The sequence below is a fragment of the Aedes albopictus genome, chromosome 3 (genome assembly GCF_035046485.1).
Source record: "Aedes albopictus strain Foshan chromosome 3, AalbF5, whole genome shotgun sequence".
In the NCBI taxonomy this organism is placed as follows: Eukaryota; Metazoa; Arthropoda; class Insecta; order Diptera; family Culicidae; genus Aedes; species Aedes albopictus.
In genome coordinates, this window is record NC_085138.1 from 192,625,746 (window position 1) to 192,644,219 (window position 18,474).

The following is an 18,474-nucleotide window of genomic DNA, read 5'->3' on the forward strand; positions in this document are numbered from 1 at the left end:
GCCCTACTGAAATGACCAGTGGAAATTCCACTGTAGAATACATGTAGCCGGTAAACCCACAATAGCTAGTAATAAAAAGTATACAAATATGCAATCTTCCGCACCAGTTTGAGAACCACTGCCTACCTCGAGTGGACGTCGTGGTGCAGTTTTCTGGATTCACGATTCATATTTGAATATTCCATTAGGTAGCGGAGTTCAGTTTCGACTAATGATATGCTCACAAAACCAAATCCAGTTAATTGAACGACATGGCACGTCGTTGCGTAGCTTCGTTGCCTATAAATCATACAGTGAAACGTCCGTTTACGGTAATAAGGCTGGGACTAATTTGGCAATCAAGCGGTGGCCGGAAGCATCTTCTGTGGATGTGGAGCGTTTAATGAGTCTGCGTTTATACATAATTAATGAACGGTGATCGTTTCTCACATTTTTTTTTGTAGAAACAGACATTGGTTCTGAATCAAAAGCTGCTGAATAATATCAAATATCAAATAGTGCGAAATCCATGGCGTACCACGACGTGTTCATAGTTTGAGCCTTCTCGTTGAAGCCACCTAAGTGGAACTTAAGGCGAAACTGGAAGCATTTCCTCACTTTTTGGTTTTTGATTTTTTATTAAATAACGAAGCATTATTTTCAAAATTGGTTTTCGTGCACATGTAGAGTATGGATCAAGGTATCTTCTGATTTTTTTTTGTAGTGGAAAATGTTTTTCATTTTTGCAGAAACCATTTTTGAACAAAATTTCACATAAAAATGGTTTCTGCAAAAATGGAAAACATTTTCCACCTCAAAAAAATTCAGAAGATACCTTGATTTATACTCTACATGTGTACGAAAACCGTTTTTGAAAAAATTGCTTCCTTATTTAATTTATTTTCGTTATTACTTCGTTATTTAATGTTTTTTTTTTTATTAAATAGCGGAGTAATATTTTCAAAATCGGTTTTCGTATACATGTAGAGTATGGATCAAGGTATCTTCTGATTTTTTTTTGAAGTGGAAAATGTTTTCCATTTTTGCAGAAACTATTTTTTTGTGAAAATTTGTTCAAAAATGGTTCCTGCAAAAACGAAAAACATTTTCCACTACAAAAAAAATCTGAAGACACCTTGATCCATACCCTACATGTGCACAAAATTCACTTTTGAAAATATTGCTTCGTTATTTAATAAAAAATCAAAAACCAAAAAGTGAGGAAATGCTTCCAGTTTCGCCTTAGAGCTCCCTATGTTATCAAAAGATTCGTCGAAGATCACAGTTAAATATTGGTTCATCATCCTTCGCCATCATACACCATTATCCTGCATATAGCAAAAGATCGTGCTTTTAGCACTTGTTGCTCGAACATTTCAAATGCTTGCAAGCCCTCCTCGAATATGGTCGAAGTCTTATGTTCGTAGAGAACCACCGATCCCATTGGCACTTTGCACTAAGGGTATGCGGTATGGGATTTTTTCAAGGCGAAACGAAACGAAACGAAATACAAAATTTCTGAAACGATGCGGTACGAAACGAAACGAAGTTTGAAAATGTTTCGTTAGATCGATACGAAATCCGAATTCACTCGGTATTTTTCGAAACGAAACGAAATTTTCGTAAAAGTTTCGCGGAATTTTGCAGTTACATATTTTTTTTGCGAATTTATTCTGCGTGTTTGCGGTCACGCGTACTGAGTTTCCATAAATACTCTCATCCCATAGCTTCATTTGCTACAGTACCATTTATATTTTTACAATTTTTCGCGACGCATATTTAAAACTTTAATAATTCCACCAATAACCTGATAAGATTGCTTCAATGACTCAATAAGAGCACACCAATCATGCTTGTTCTAATGCCGTTTGTTTATCAGAAACTTGAAGCAATGACATGGAAACATCAGCCAGTTGTTTACCAATCAAGCTTTGTTTGATAGTGTAACTTCTAGAGAAAGCCTAAAATCTAAATCTAGAATTGATAGATGATTGAATTTATCAAAAAATACTTAAAAAACTAACATATAAATTGAAAAGAATACTTAAGAAATGTGTGCGGTACTCATTAAATATGAAGGCATCCGCAAACGTATTCGAAAAAAATAACACAATCATCTCCAGGTATTAGGCCAAAACAATCTGGACTCGAACCTGGTGTGATGGTTAAAGTGCATCCCGTTTTTGGCGCAGGCGCCGAGGACCTAGGGTCAAATACCATCCCCAAAAGACTTCGGGTCTTTCAATTCGAGCCTGTGGGTCCTGAAGTAAACCAGCTTTTCAGAACTTTTCTACCCATAACTGCATATAGGTCACATTCGACAAAAGTAGGCATTGAAGTAAATGGAGCTGAAAGTTTGCAAATTGATTAGCACGGAAAAGGATTAAAATCAACAAAAAAATGATAAAAATTCAAAATGAATTCTTTAGCAATGAAATCTTCTACAGCTCAGTTGGAAAAATATTTAGAAAATATTACTGATGGAACGCTTTGAGGCCAGTGTGAATATTCAGTGTGACTGTTATGCGGTTACATTCGTAAATATAATGAGACAAAACGACATGTTATGTTTTCACGTTTCGTAGAACAAACATGTAAAGTTTATTTTTATGAATGAAAGTAGGTACCGTAAACCGGGGTCAAATTGATCAGCGGGGTGAAATTGATCACTCGGGTACTACATTGTAATTCCATACTAGGAACTCTTAAGCGTCGTAATGATCTTAAACTTTTTACGTCATCTGATTCGTAGATGTCTAGAGATAAGTGTAGCCTTTTAATTTTTTAGAAAAAAAGATATTTTTGCCTTATTTTTCAAGAAAATTGCAATGTATTTCTCATTTAGCTGAAATCATTGCTACTAAACAATCAATTGCTAATAGGACTTCCCGTGAATTCTCTGTTTTAACATTTTTGTTGAGCCTTGGTAGGGATGTAATGCAGCTAATCAGAAAATGCAATAGTTATAAAAAGTTCATTTTATGAAGAAATAGTCATTTTTTGTTATAGAAATTGTTTATTTTAAATGAAATTGCCTACCTTTAGGCGTTTAAGGGGAAAATTTCAAAATTTAATTTTGCATGTAAAGTAATAAATTCACTAGTTGTAAGATTATAGATGCGTTATTCGATTTAAGAAGAGCAAAATTAAGCGGTGAAGGAAATTTTCCTTTTGAACCAATGCCTCATTTTTTACTGATCAATTTCGCCCCAAAGTGGCATTTCTAATTAATTGATACTTGAAGTTATTTAGCTTAAAGTTTATATTTGTGGAAAAAAAATTCTGTCACATGGTTCCATGGAGATCCACTGGGTACTGGTTTTACAGAAATTCTTTTGGCAATATTTGAACAGGCACTGATGTTATCCGCAAAAGTTGTTTTAAAGTGATCAATTTGACCCCGGATTACGGTACTGATGACACTAGTTTACAAAATAGAACGAAAGTCGTGAACTTCTGTCAATGACCAAAATTTTTGAAGCATAATTTAGCGCTGATTTCGAAACCGTGCTTTAAAAAATTTAAAGTAGAACAGTTTTTGAGTTTGAGCTCAATATCGAGTTTTACAACTTTTTAAAATATGGAATTTAATGAAATTCAAATATCTTGCGTTTTGTACAACCAATTTTAAATCTTTTTCCATAAATTAATAGCTGAATATAATACCATTCGATCATCTGAATACAGGTTTTGCATCAGATTGTTAAAATTCAAGATATTGGCGAGTTTTGGGGACGATCTCTTTAAAAAATTGCAAAAATTCCAAAAATATATGAAGAAATGTATTTTTATCAATAAGAAAAAAATAAATTAAAAATTCTTTCTCAATGTTTATTTGACATATCATATGTAGGCGAGGTCCAGTAAAAAATTCAGCTCAATCGGAGCATAGATTACGGAGAATGAGATGTGTGAAGTGAGCGAATTTGCTTAAAAATAGAACAAAAATCGATTTCAAATCATGAACCTTGTATGGAAAGTCGAAAAACTTTCCGCTCTACTGTAATTTTTTTCCTTCGTGTTTTCGAACTCAGGGCATGATTCTACACAAAAAACAATCATCAGCTTACCGAGTTCAAAAATGCTGTAAACTAGTGTGATTTGGAGATCATTACCGGTATTATCCCAATATCGAGAAAAAACGGCAAATGTTGCAGTTATGGGCAGTTATGTATTTAAAAAAAATGTCCCACATAATATCACCAGCCGAGAGTTTGTTGGTGAATTATCTGATGAAATCCAGCTAACAAACGTGTTTTTCACCAAAATTTAGTATAAAAGTTAGCTGTGCAGATAACGTTGTTAGAGTTTGTCGTGCTTATATAAAAACCTTTTGACATTTTAAAATCACTGCTGAAATAAATAACATCGTGTATAACGCTTTGTAATACAGATTCGATAATAAAACTCGTTCAAGAGTTCAACTGTCATAAATTTCTCCAGAAACTTTTCCATGTATTATACCTTCTACCAAATTTGTCTCAAGCGATTTCTCCTGGGATTCCCAATATTTTTTCTAGAGATTTATCCTGGGAGAGTTTCCATGTTTTCTTAGAACTTTTGCTAGTGTATCCCACATCATCCTAACTTCCCTAATATTCTCCATTACTCTACTAAAAACTCCTGTTGGAAATCTAAACTGAAGACAGGAACTTAACTTGTTTTTTTTTGCATTTGGTTCCATCGGAAAATTTAACCGAAATGCAAATGTTAAAAACACACCTATTGAGCAAGCTCTTGATGGTAGGTCCAAGATAAGAAGCATATTCGATATTTTTTCTGTCTTTAGAATACAAACCTGGGAGTGGTTTGTCTTTCGTTATTTAAGATGTTTTTCAACACTTTTCAGTAATTTGAAATTAGCAAGATCTTCGATAAGGAGTGTATCGGAAAGTAATTGAAAATGTTCAGAATGCTCTATCTCGAAGCTGGGTTGGTCTTTTCATTTCGGTTCTTCTATGAAATCTTCACAATATAGTTAAGTTTAGAATACCTTGGAAAAATTTGGAAAATGTTTAGTATTATTGAAAATATGGTTCAATGAATACACCTCACAAAATAAAAATCTGCACAAAATGCAATTTTGTTAAGATTTTTCAACATTTCAAAAATCTGTAGCGAGTAAAATTTGTACGATAAAAAATCTGGAAAATTTTGATGCTTGTTAACAGTTATGTACACATAACATATCATTCAACACCGACTTTCAAAATTCATATTTTCGAAAGAAAAATCTCCTATATCTACAAAATGGTCCACTCCAAAACACGTCTATTTTTTGGTCAAACTTTGAAGTTCTGCTTTTAATATCTTAAAAGGTTATGAAATTATTTTTTTTGCCGTAACTTACTCGTCCATAAATTAAAAAACATACCCTATTCAAAAAAATGCGAATACATATTTCATTTTATGTATTTTTTATTTGCGTAAACATGATTTTGAGGAGCATAGAAAAAGGGGGTTCCTCAAAAAGGCCTTTTTTTTATTTTTAAGAATTGCGCTTAAATGCAGTGGAGATTTTACTTGTAAAAAATAATTTGCCTATATCATGAGGATTCTTTAGCTTATTATATTTGCACAAAAAAGTTAACAATTTTCGAACATTATCGAACTTTTTTCGCAATTTCAATTTTTTAGAAGGTGTGCAAAAATTTAAAAACATGCGTTCAGTAATCTAGGTTAAATAACTGGGTATTTTTAGAAAATCACAAAAGTCATTTCTTTTTTCAAGGATTTATACAGTATCTCCAAAAATAAAATTACTTAAAAGTTGTATTAAACTATTTTTGTAGCTATTTTAAACATTTTCAACTACTTTACGATACACTCCTTAGATGATATGGAAATTTACTCTATGTATTTGTTTTCGAAATATATTAGGCATTCCGCGGAATTCCGTTTGATTTCGTCAAAATCTATATTTTTAAGACGAAATTTTTAGAATTTGGCGAAACGAAACGAAATTCAAAATCATAAATTTCGCCTAGTTAAATTCCGTGGAATTCCGCGGAATTTCGTTTCGAGTTGTATTTGGCGAAACTTTTCGGTATACCGCATACCCTTACTTTGTACATGGTGCATTTGGTACGTCTATAGCTCTTTTGGAGTTGAAACAGTAGTATGTCGTCTTTAAATTGATGAACAAGTGATATTAACGGCATTTTCGAAGGATTTTCTGTGCGGTAAAGATCTTGTGCGTTGTCACGAACCTATTCATCATTTACCCGAGAGAAAGGAGAAGGCATAAGGGATGGGATAAGGAAAAGGAAGGTTAGGGAATCAATTTATCAAAAACGCATAAGCGTGCCACAATGGGCACCCTGAAAAGAGCATTATAATAACGTATAAATCGTTAAGAGAGCCTATAATTCCTTTTCACAGTGGGTTAAGAATAACAGAACACCCTGAGGATTTAGGTTTTTTTTTATCTGTATTAACGAGATTTTTAGCCCTAGGCTAGTTCATCTCGGGACCCACGCTTTACTTCCCTTCCGAAGGAAGAACCCACATTTAGTGAGTTTGTCGGGAGTGGGATTCGATCCCAGGTCCTCGGCGTGATAGTCAAGTGGTCTAACCATCACACCATGCCCGCTCCACGAGGATTTAGGTTGCTGAAGTCAGTTTCACGTAATAAGTGTTTATCAAGTACTCGAAAACGCAGTTGCGCAAAAACTGGACAATCGCATATCAAATGGTATGAAGTTCCATAATCGGCCTCACGCTGTCCATGTGATAGCTAAGTCGGCAGTGGCCAGTCAATGCAATTCTTTGACCAGCATGCTGCAATTTTGCTTTAACAGATCAGTTACTCAGATACTTTGCATATGCATTTCTGGTGATTAGTTCAGATACGAGTGAAGCAACGATTGCGTTATTGATAAGCACGAGGCATGACACGCGAGTTTGCCATTTCATTTTTACTGAAAGTAGTAAAAAGGCGCCGTCTACAAATTACGTAACGCTCTAGGGGGAACGGGGAGTGTACGGCTAAGCGTTACGGCCCATACAACATTTTTAGGATTTCCATACAAAAAAGCGTTAGGGAGGGGGAGGGGGGGGGACTAAAAATGTAAGGTTCTTGGACAGGCAACTTGGGCTGCACCATTTTGTATGAGTCTGCAAAGATTGATCGTTGCTGTTTTTTTTTATGCTGAAGACTGATCTCAGCTTTTATAACTGTAGCTGCTTTCCTAACTAGGCAAGGACGAACTCTTCACAATCACAGCACAGCAATAAAACCAAACCAGTATTGATTAGAAAACGCTAAAAACGATTATACACAGAATACACTGTGTAAATCTCATTGCTATACCATATAAGTGAAAATTCAAACTACAGTACTTTTTCGATTATACACAAAATTCTGTTTTTACGCGATTTTTTGTTCCGCGTAAAAAAAATCGTGTAAAAAAGTTTTCAAAACTCACGAATAAAAAAAAATTTCGCGTGATATATTGGAGCGTGATATAATTGAAACACCTTTTTCCGAAGGCGTTTATTAATCAAAATACACTTGCACACAAAAAAAATCAAACAATAAACGAACAAAGTATCAAACCCGGTAATGGAAGTCTAATATTCTTGTATGTAATTATTTTTTAATGTCTCTGAAAATAAAATCAAATAATGGAGGTATTATTTGCACTTCTACACCATAGTTTTGAACTTCATGCTTCCATATGTTGTCGATTTTAAATCTTTACACTGCAAAATAAAGATAATTGCTTACATGAACGAGCCCCGGATTGTAAAGCTCTTTAATGATAAATGAAAATCAACAAAAATTCAAAGTAAGTTTCTAACGGAAAACGCTTTTTCTTCTACTTCTTCTTTGTGACTCTACGTTCCCAATGGAACTAGGGCTGCCTCTCTTCAGCTTAATGTTCTTTGAGTACTACCACAGTTATTAATTGAAGGGCTTTCTTTGCCTGCCATTGTATGAATTTGTATATTGTGGGGCAAGGATAATTATACACTATGCATAGGAAAGTCTAGAAAAGCTCCCGACCGGAATGGGAATCGAACCCGCCATCTCTGAATTTGCGATCGAAAACCTTATTGACAAAGGCTAACTGGAGACCCCTGATGGAAAATGTAACGCGTGGAATTGACGCATACAGACCGTACTCGATGCACAGCAAAGCATGCACGGAAAATCCAAACTACCTAATATTAGGGTTGATTTTACTCAAAATTGAGTATATCGAATAAACTCGTTACCCAAAATTAGGTTGTTTTCCCTCTCTGGCTCACCGATGCTGTCAAAAACAAACAGAGATGCATCTTCCCAAAGGGGGTCCTTGACCCCAACAAGTCAATTTTGGGTAAATGTCGGTTTACTCAAAATTGAATTGAATGAGGAGGGTCTTAGGTTGAATTTACCTACTCTTGAGTATATTTTTTTAGCTGGGGATAAAGGCAATCTACGTAGCGTGAGTTTAATCGATTTACTCAAATTTTGGCTTATTGGGCCGAACTATGGAATTGCGTGAAAAGAACTCAATTTTGGGTAGTTTGGCGGTTCCGTGTGGGAATGTAACTCTAGATAATCGAATTCTGTGTCCGGTCTGTCATCAATGGCACCAAAATCGTATACTTATGTGCAAAATATCTTACTTATGACGATTCATGTATCCTATATAGTTTGGAATATGTGCTGGGCGATATTTGTATCGATTATCATAGCGTGAAATAATCGAAAAAAATAGCGTGCTAAAATCGAGTGTGATAATGGAGCGTGATTAAATAGAACCGTGACAAAATCGAAAAACCACTGTAATCAATGACATCTTCATAATCCCGCTCCTATTAAACCTCAAGTTTGAAACTAAAGAAGGGCAGCTGGTTGTCTCGGAGAAATACAAGGTCCACTGCATCATTGCTCCGGTTAGCCTAGTAAGGGCAAAATACTGCGGAGGGTGGCCTGGTTCTCCACAGGCTCCGTTAGCGGTTAGATTTTAGTTAGACCCCCCCCCCCTGGCTATTCATTCCTAGGCACGGTGTGCATGCATATAGCCGCGTCACACCATGCATTAGGGGTTAAGTGAACTCTTACCAACGGAAAAGGCGGTCCGTAGTGTTACTCTTAGCCAATTGAGACACTCGCTACTAGAAGAGATACTATCGAGAATTTGCTTCGGGATTTTTCGGGAGATTCCTTCGAAAGTTTATTCAGGTGTTGTTCGGCAAGTTTTTTCCTGGAATTGATTTTGTAACTTCTTATGCATTTTTATGGAAGAACTCGTCGAGGCGATTCTCAAGGAATAAATGTAAGAATTCCATCGGTTATTTATGCACATATTTTATCAAAAATTTCTGCAGGGATTCTACAGTATGTGGCAGGAAAAAATGCGAAAGTGTTTTTCAACTTCAAACCTCATTTTCGTCTATTTGACATTAACCAATCTATGTTTCAACGTTCCATGATCTATAATAGGCTAGTTTTCTGAAAAGTTAATTAAAAAATTTCCCATTTTGGTCACTAACCTTTACAGGGCGGCGCCTGAAGATGAAGACAACCAGAATTTTCAAACCGCAGAAAATCACACAGGTCGCTCAAAGTTGACGATTGCCGCTTACCAAACGTTGTCCTCTGAACTCTTCATGCATCTCTTTAATTCCGTGGCGTCATCATGGGGTGTCATTAAGAACGCCAACGTCGCCACCGGCGAGAATAATTTTAATGAGCTATTCACTCGGAGAAAGCAGTGTATCACAGATGACACCTCGAGGAAGTTATATGAACGAAGGAAAGCGGACAACAGAGCTAATCGGTTCTCGAGAAGGAAGTGAAGTGCTCACGTGGACAGTACCTACGAAAGAGCGTAGGTGGACTCCCCAGCAGGCGAAGGCGAGAAAGCCACAAATACCAGTGACACTCGTCTCCTCTATGTCTCATGTCGCCTTAGTGGGACTATGATGAAACACACTTCTGGACCGTGAAAGACACATCTGGACAGCTATTAACCGACCCGGCTGGCCAGCTGAAATGCTGATTCGAGCACTTTGGAAACATGTTTCAAGTATTGGCCACGCCACGGCGTCGATCACATGTCAGCCAAGATGCTCAAAGCTGACCCCGTACAAGTTGTGCGGGAAAAATTAGAAATTTCAAAGTCATGCACCTAAAACAGCATAACCCGACAGTTACCGTTAGACCAAACATAGGACAAATAGCGATACAAATATTTACATATTTACCCCCTGAGGAAGACACAGGCCCCGTGTCGAAACGTCGGGCAAATAAAGAACATCGTTTGTTCAATAAATGACTGCGTAGCCAAACATAACAAATATTTTGAATAATGACAAATAGTATAATGGCATCTTAATTAACTCAACGTAGATATTTACAGATAGATTATTTACGTTTGAAGTCGTGTCATTAATTAGCTCGGTGGCACTAGACGGTTTAGCACTCGTCTAGATACAAAGGTCGTCAGTTCATACCTCACATGAGCTGTGGATTTTATTTTCATGACTTATCAGTAACGGATGAACATCACGTAGAAGTTGTGAGAACCAGTGCTACGTTGGATTCATCATTCACATTATCGACTCATCATTTAGCTCCGGTCATTTCTGACTACGGAGAAATTTATGGGCTGGGGTAGATTTTGCTTTGATTGTAATAATATGTATACATTCATGATAGAAGATGACTGATTATATCAAATGATTTCGACGAATACCACAATGGTAATGGCACACTGGTTACATCGTTATTACCACCTTTTACATGATTATATCAGTTGCGTTTGCTGATGACGAGTAGTATCTCTGCCGAATATTGTACAATAATTATAGCTTACATGCATTGTCTCAATATTGATTCAATGCAAAACCACAAATTGGAAACAATTAAACGAATGGTTTAATTTTTACCTTTTATACTCAGAATGAGGAGTAACTGTAATGATAACATAGCTTTTCATTACTTTTTCAAAGAGCAATGATTTATGCATAAGTAAGCAGAACAATTTCAGTAAAGCTTTATTACGTTGCAATGCAAACGTCCAAACAGTCAACATTCCAGCTCAGTTTATTTTGGATCGGCAAACGCTACAATTTCAACACGACCTACGTTAAGTGTAATTGTAATCACTATCCCTATTTGTTAACGCAGGGCAGATTGCCAAGTCAAAACCAATTTAGCATACGAAAATAATTGGAGAAACCACGGGGGGCAATACTTACATGGTCTACACTTATAAGCTACTTCCAAGAACTTTCGGTGACCCGGACAGGGGTCGCCACCGAATGTTTTCGGCGAGGCCAGGAATTTACAGTGCCTCTTCTTTTGGCACGCTTCCACAACCGTCTGCAGGAGGGAATACTGAAACGAGAAAGCAGAAAGAAACGCTTTAGGTGGAAATTCACTTAAATAATAGTGCTAATATAATGCTTTGTCACTGTCACGTTTTCTGGTTCGGGTTGTTAACCCGTAAAGTACCAGGACGAACCAAAAAATTTCAAACTGCTCGTTCTCAGCAGTGCATTGACCGATTTTCAAAAACTTGGACTTTTATTCAAGGGGAATAGTTGTACTAACTTTTACTTTTGGTGCCGCCCCGCGCAACCCCTCCCCCCTTTCGGGGGAGGCAAATATGTCTGTGTTTTTTTCCTATTCTTCTGCTAGTTTGAGCAAATGCTTCAGGTTTTTCAGTAATTTCGATAACCAGCATCCAAAATCCCACCGGAGAAGTATAATTTAGTTGCATGACAGTGTCCAACCTTGTTGGGGACCATTTGGTTTCGATGTAAGAGTACCAGGCCCACTGGAAGATCCGGAACATCCGTAAAAATGGCCATTTGATGAAAATTCCTCTAGAGCTATGCGATTTTTTCCAATACAATCAAAATTCTTGGTCTAAGACCATAGTCAATGATTCGTTCCTCTTATGGACCACAGTGGCCACTTATTGGCCCACCGGAAGATCCGGAACATCCGTAAAAATGGCCATTTGATGAAAATTCTTCTAGAGCTATGCGATTTTTTCCAATACAATCAAAATTCTTGGTCTAAGACCATAATCAATTATTCGTTCCTCTTATGGACCACAGTGGGCACTTATTGGCCCACCGGAACATCCGGAACATCCGTAAAAATGGCCATTTGATGAAAATTCCTCTAGAGCTATGCGATTTTTTTCCAATGCAATAAAAACTCTTGGTCTAAGACCATAGTCACTGATTTGGTCCTCTTATGGACCACAGTGGCCACTTATTGGCCCATCGGAAGATCCGGAACATCCGTAAAAATGGCCATCTGATGAAAATTACTCTAGAGCTATGCGATTTTTTCCTATACAATCAAATTTCTTGGTCTAAGACCATAGTCAACGATTCGTTCCTCTTATGGACCACAGTGGCCACTTATTGGCCCACCGGAAGATCCGGAACATCCGTAAAAATGGCCATTTGATGAAAATTCCTCTAGAGCTATGCGATTTTTTCCAATACAATCAAAATTCTTGGTCTAAGACCATAGTCAATGATTCGTTCCTCTTATGGACGATAGTGGCCACTTATTAGCCAACCGGAAGATCCGGAACATCCGTAAAAATAGCCATTTGATGAAAATTCCTCTAGAGCTATACGATTTTTTCCAATACAATCTAAACTCTTGATCTAAGACCATAGTCAATGATTCGTTCCTCTTATGGACCACAGTGGCCACTTATTGGCCCACCGGAAGATCCGGAACATCCGTAAAAATGGCCATTTGATGAAAATTCCTCTAGAGCTATGCGATTTTTTCCAGTTCAATCAAAATTCTTGGTCTAAGACCATAATCAATGATTCGTTCCTCTTATGGACCACAGTGGCCACTTATTGGCCCACCGGAACATCTGTAAAAATGGCCATTTGATGAAAATTCCTCTAGAGCTTTGCGATTTTTTCCAATACAATCAAAATTCTTGGTTTAAGACCATAGTCAATGATTCGTTCCTCTAATGGACCACAGTGGCCACTTACACAGCGTAACAAAAATTTACTTTTGGTCTGTCTCAAGAGCAAACTTATGTGTCTCCGAAGGATTTTGGGCCGCTGAATCCGAATCCGGGCTCAGATTTGCTCTAACACGTCACAATTTTGAGCTATACCTCAATTTATAGGGCAAAAAATGCGATTTTGGGCTTTTTTGACTGCAAGCCATTAAGCAAGGAAATATTTTTTTTAAGCAATCAAAAGGTTAATTGGTCAATTAACATCTAAATTAACGACTCATGCAAAAAAATTCATTTTACCAAATCGAATTTGATAGTTTTCAGCGATTTATGTTAGGTACGACATTTCCCATACAAGTCACCCTCCAAAAGTTGCATGCAAGTTTTCATACTAACATAAAATGCTTAAATCTTTCAAATTTGATTAGGTAAAACAAAATATTTTGCATGAGTCGTTAATTTAGATGTTAATTGACCAATTAACCTTTTGATTGCTTAAAAAAAATATTTCCAAGCTTAATGGCGTGCAGTCAAAAAAGCCCAAAATCGCATATTTTGCCCTATAAATTGAGGTATAGCTCAAAATTGTGACGTGTTAGAGCAAATCTGAGCCCGGATTCGGATTCAGCGGCCCAAAATCCTTCGGAGACACATAAGTTTGCTCTTGAGACAAAAAAATGTTGCACTGTGTTATTGGTCCACCGAAACATCCGGAACATCCGTAAAAATGGCCATTTGATGAAAATTCCTCTAGAGCTATGCGATTTTTTCCAGTTCAATCAAAATTCTTGGTATAAGACCATAGTCAATGAAGCGTTCCTCTTATGGACCAAAGTGGCCACTTATTGTCCCACCGGAAGATCCGAAACATCCGTAAAAATGGTTATTTGATGAAAATTCCTCTAGAAATTTGCGATTTTTTTTTCCAATACAATCAAAATTCTTGGTCGAAGACCATAGTCGATTATTGTATACTCTTATGGACCAAAGTGGCCACTTTTTAACCCTTTGAAAGATCCGAAACATCCGTAGAAATAATCATTTCATGAAATATTTTCTAGAGCAATGCGATTTTGTCCAAAATAATCGAAATTTTTGGTCTAAGACCGTAGTCAATGATTGAATATTCATATTGATCAATGTGGTCACTTATTGGCCACCAGAAGATCCGGAACATCCGTAAAAAAATTCTTATTATGAAAAACCATCTAGAACTATGCGATTATTTTTTTCAATACAATCAAAATTCTTGGACTAAGACCGTAGTCAATAATTGGATTGTGGACCGAAGTGGCCACTTATTGGCCCACCGGAAGATCCGGAACATCCGTAAAATGTTTATTTCATGAAAATTTCTCTAGAGCTATGCGATTTTTTCCAATACAATCAAAATTCTTGATGCAATACCATAGTCAATGGTTATGAACCAAAGTGCATGCACTGTGTAGCTTGTGTTTTGCCAACAGGAAGAGCAGAGGAACCCGCGTACGTTCATCCATTGGCCGTGTGCGCAGCACATTTTCTCGAGAAAATCTTTCCCAGATATTTTTCATTGCTTCGGCAGATCATGTTCCGGGGGGCTTTTATAAGTTTTCTTGATGTTCCTGCCTGAAATCTCTACATAAAATTCGTTCCGATATTTTTCGTTATTCCACCAGGGATTCCAAAATTTATTGTGAATTATTCTTGTGAAATTCCTTGAGAAGTGCCTCCAAAAATCGAAATTTCTGTAAGCTGAGAGAAAGCTTACTCATTCTGTGGGTCAAAATTTCCATACACATTCCTCCAGAAAATCTTTACTGCATTCCTACGGAAAATGCTCCTGAAATTCATCCACGAATTTCTCCTGAAATTCATAAAGGAATTCTGCAAAAAAACCTCCAAAAATCCTTCGAGGAATTAATCCAAAATTTCTTCTGGAAACTCGTCTATTAATTCTGACGGAAATTCGTACAGAGATTCTTCCAGAAAAATTCTCCATAAACTCTTCCGGGAAATTATCCTGAAATTCCTCCGGGAATTCTTCTAGGAATTCCCCCAAAAAAATCCTCTGAGAATTCCACCAGAATTTGTTCTGGGAACTCCTCCAGAAACTCCGAAGTTCCTCCAGAAACTCCAGAACTCCTCCGGTAATTTTTCCAGAAATTTCACGAAGACTTCATCCTGAAATTATTCCTGCAATTAATTCAGAATTTTTCCAGAAAATCGTCAGGGAATCGAGAAAGTTCTTTAGGAATTCCTCCAGAAATTTCTCCGGATATTCCTCCAAAAATTCCCTCGTGAATTTCTTATTGAGTTCCTCAAGAAATTCCTGTGGGAATAATTCCAGAAATTACTTCGGGAATTTCTCCAGAAGTTCCTCTGGAAATTTCTTCAGAAATATCTCTGTGAATTCCTCCAGAAATTCCTTTAGAATTTTTTTCGGATATTCCTCCTGAAATTCTTACGTGAATTCCTCCAGACGTTTCTTCGGGAATTCCTCCAGAACTTCTTCAAGAATTTCTCCAACAATTCTTTCGAAAAATTCGCCAGAAATTCTTCAAGAAATTCCTCCAGCCATTCCTCCAGAAATTTGTCTGGGAATTTTAGAAATTCATTAGGAGATCCATTTAGAAATTGTTTCGGAAAATCATCAAGAAATTACTCTGGGAATTCCTACAGAAGTTCCTCCGGGAATTCTTCAAGAAACATCTCCATGACGTCCTCCAGAAACTCCTCCAGGAATACCTTTAAAAATTCCTCCGGGGATTTTTCAAAAATTCCTTTGTGGATTTTTCAGCAGTTTCTCCAAGAATTCTTCGGACATTCCTCCGGTTATCCTTCCAGAAATTATCCAGAAACTCTTCCAGAAGTTCTTCTAGAAGTTTGTGAAATTGCACTGCAAATTCATCCAGAAATAGATTAGAGAATTCCTCAATAAATTCCTCTGGAAATTACTCAACAAATTACTCCGAGAAATTTTCCAAGAAATTACTCTAGGGATTTATCCATAAATTTGGCTGATTTATCGACCGTATTTAAAATTCAAGTAATTGCTATGGCTTTATCGGTCATTTTCTACTCAGAATGTAAGGGAGTTGAGATCAAAGTGCATAATGAAATGATAGATATGATAGTGTGATATGGTAGGTTGTGAACAATTGTGAAAGTTTATAGAAGGTGAAATTAGGCATGAAGGCAATGTATTGAACGAATACAGAAATTTCGCAGGCAATATCTCCATAAAACATACATTATTGAATTGCTACAGGAATTTCTCCAAAAATATCAGCAGAAATGCCATCGTAAATTCCCCCAGAAATTTATTCCGGAAATTCCTCCGGACATTTCCCCAGGAATTCCTTTGAAATTTTCTTTAAATTCCTCAGGGCATTCTTCGAGAAATTCCTCTGAAAACTCTTCAAAAAAATTCTCTAGATATTCCTCCGGGAATACCTCCAGAATTGTCTCTGGAAATTCAAGTAATTCGTTTGGGAATTCATCCAGAAATTTCATAAAAAAATCATCAAAAAATATTCCAGGAATTTCTCTAGAAATTCCTCCGGGAATTCCTCAAGAAACACCTCCATAAGGTCCATCAGACACTCGGGTATTCTTCCAAAAAAATCTCCGGGAAATCCTCCAAAATTTTTTTCCAAGATTCCTCCAGAATTTTCTCCGGAAATTCCTTCAGAAATTCTTCCAGAAGTTACACCATGAATTCCTCCATAAGTACTTCTGGAAATTTCGCCAGAACTTCCTTTAGGAGTTCCTCCAGATATTCTTTCTCAAATTTCTCCAGAAACTCCTCCGAAAATTCCTTGGGGAATTCCCTAAGAATTTCTCTAGAAAAATTTCCTCGAGAGTTCCTTCAGAAAATCATCGACTACAGTCTTAGACCACGAATATTTGTTGTATTGGAAAAATCGCATAGTTCGCATAGTTCGCATAGATTATTTTTTTATGGAATGGCCATATTTTACGGATGTTCTGGATCTTCCAGTAGGCCAATAAGTAGCCACTGAATAAAAATTATAATTGTATAGCAAAAAATCGCATAGCTCTAGAGGAATTTTCATCAAATGACCATTTTTACGGATACTTCGGATTTTCCGGTGGGACAATAAGTGGCCACTGTGGTCCATAAGAGGACCAAATTAGTAGATAGGGTCTTAGCCCGAGAATTTTAATTGTATTGGAAAAAAATCGCATAGCTCTAGAGGAATTTTCATCAAATGACCATTTTTACGGATGTTCCGGATCTTCCGGTGGTTCAATAAGTGGCCACTTTGGTCCATAAGAGTATCCAATCATCGACTATGGTTTTAGACCAAGAATTTTGATTGTATTGGAAAAAATCGCATAGCTCTAGAGGAATTTTCAACAGATGACCATTTTAACGGATGTTCCGGATCTTCCGATGGGCCAATAAGTGGCCTCTGTGGTCTATAAGAGGACCAAATCAGTGATTTTGGTCTTAGACCAAGAGTTTTGATTGTATTGGAAAAAATCGCATAGCTCTAGAGGAAGTTTCATCACATGGCCATTTTTACGGATGTTCCGGATCTTTCGGTGGTTCAATAAGTGGCCACTTTGGTCCATAAGAGTATCCAATCATCGACTATGGTTTTAGACCAAGGATTTTGATTGTATTGGGAAAAATCGCATAGCTCTAGAGGAATTTTCATCAGATGGCTGTTTTTACGGATGTTCCGAATCTTCCGATGAGCCAATAAGTGGCCTCTGTGGTCCATAACAGGACCAAATCAGTGACTATGGTCTTAGACCAAGCGTTTTGATTGTATTGGAAAAAATCGCATAGCTCTAGAGGAAGTTTCATTAAATGGCCATTTTTACGGATATTCCGGATCTTCCGGTTGGCCAATAAGTGGCCACTGTGGTCCATAAGAGGAACGAATCATTGACGATGGCCTTAGACCAAGAATTTTGATTATATTGGAAAAAATCGCATAGCTCTAGAGAAATTTTCATCAAATGGCCATTTTTACGGATGTTCCGGATCTTCCGGTGGGCCAATAAGTGGCCACTGTGGTAAATAAAAGGAACGAATCATTGACTATGGTCTTAGACCAAGAATTTTGATTATATTGGAAAAAATCGCATAGCTCTAGAGGAATTTTCATCAAATGGCCATTTTTACGGATGTTCCGGATCTTCCGGTGGACCAATAATTGGCCACTGTGGTCCATAAGAGGAACGAATCATTGACTATGGTCTTAGACATAGAATTTTGATTGTATTGGAAAAAATCGCATAGCTCTAGAGGAATTTTCATCAAATGGCCATTTTTACGGATGTTCCGGATCTTCCAGTGGGCCTGGTACTCTTACATCGAAACCAAATGGTCCCCAACAATGTTGGACACTATCATGCAACTAAATTTTCCTTCTCCGGGGGGATTTTGGATACTGGTTATCGAAATTACTGAAAAACCTTAAGCATTTGCTCAAACTAGCAGAAGAATAGGAAAAAAACACAGACATATTTGCCTCCCCCGAAAGGGGGGAGGGGTTTCGCGGGGCGGCACCAAAAGTAAAAGTTAGTA

The 18,474-nt window shown here is 37.0% G+C and overlaps 1 protein-coding gene across 1 annotated transcript in view; it reads right to left on the reverse strand.

Annotated features, from left to right (window-relative positions):
• Window positions 1–18,474, reverse strand: part of LOC115261461 (protein eva-1) — a 553,839-nt gene that overhangs the window by 53,155 nt on the left and 482,210 nt on the right. Inside the window, exon 5 of the mRNA XM_029863136.2 lies at window positions 11,176–11,314. Coding sequence (XP_029718996.1) covers window positions 11,176–11,314 — 139 coding nt within the window. The remainder of the gene's footprint in view (window positions 1–11,175; window positions 11,315–18,474) is intronic.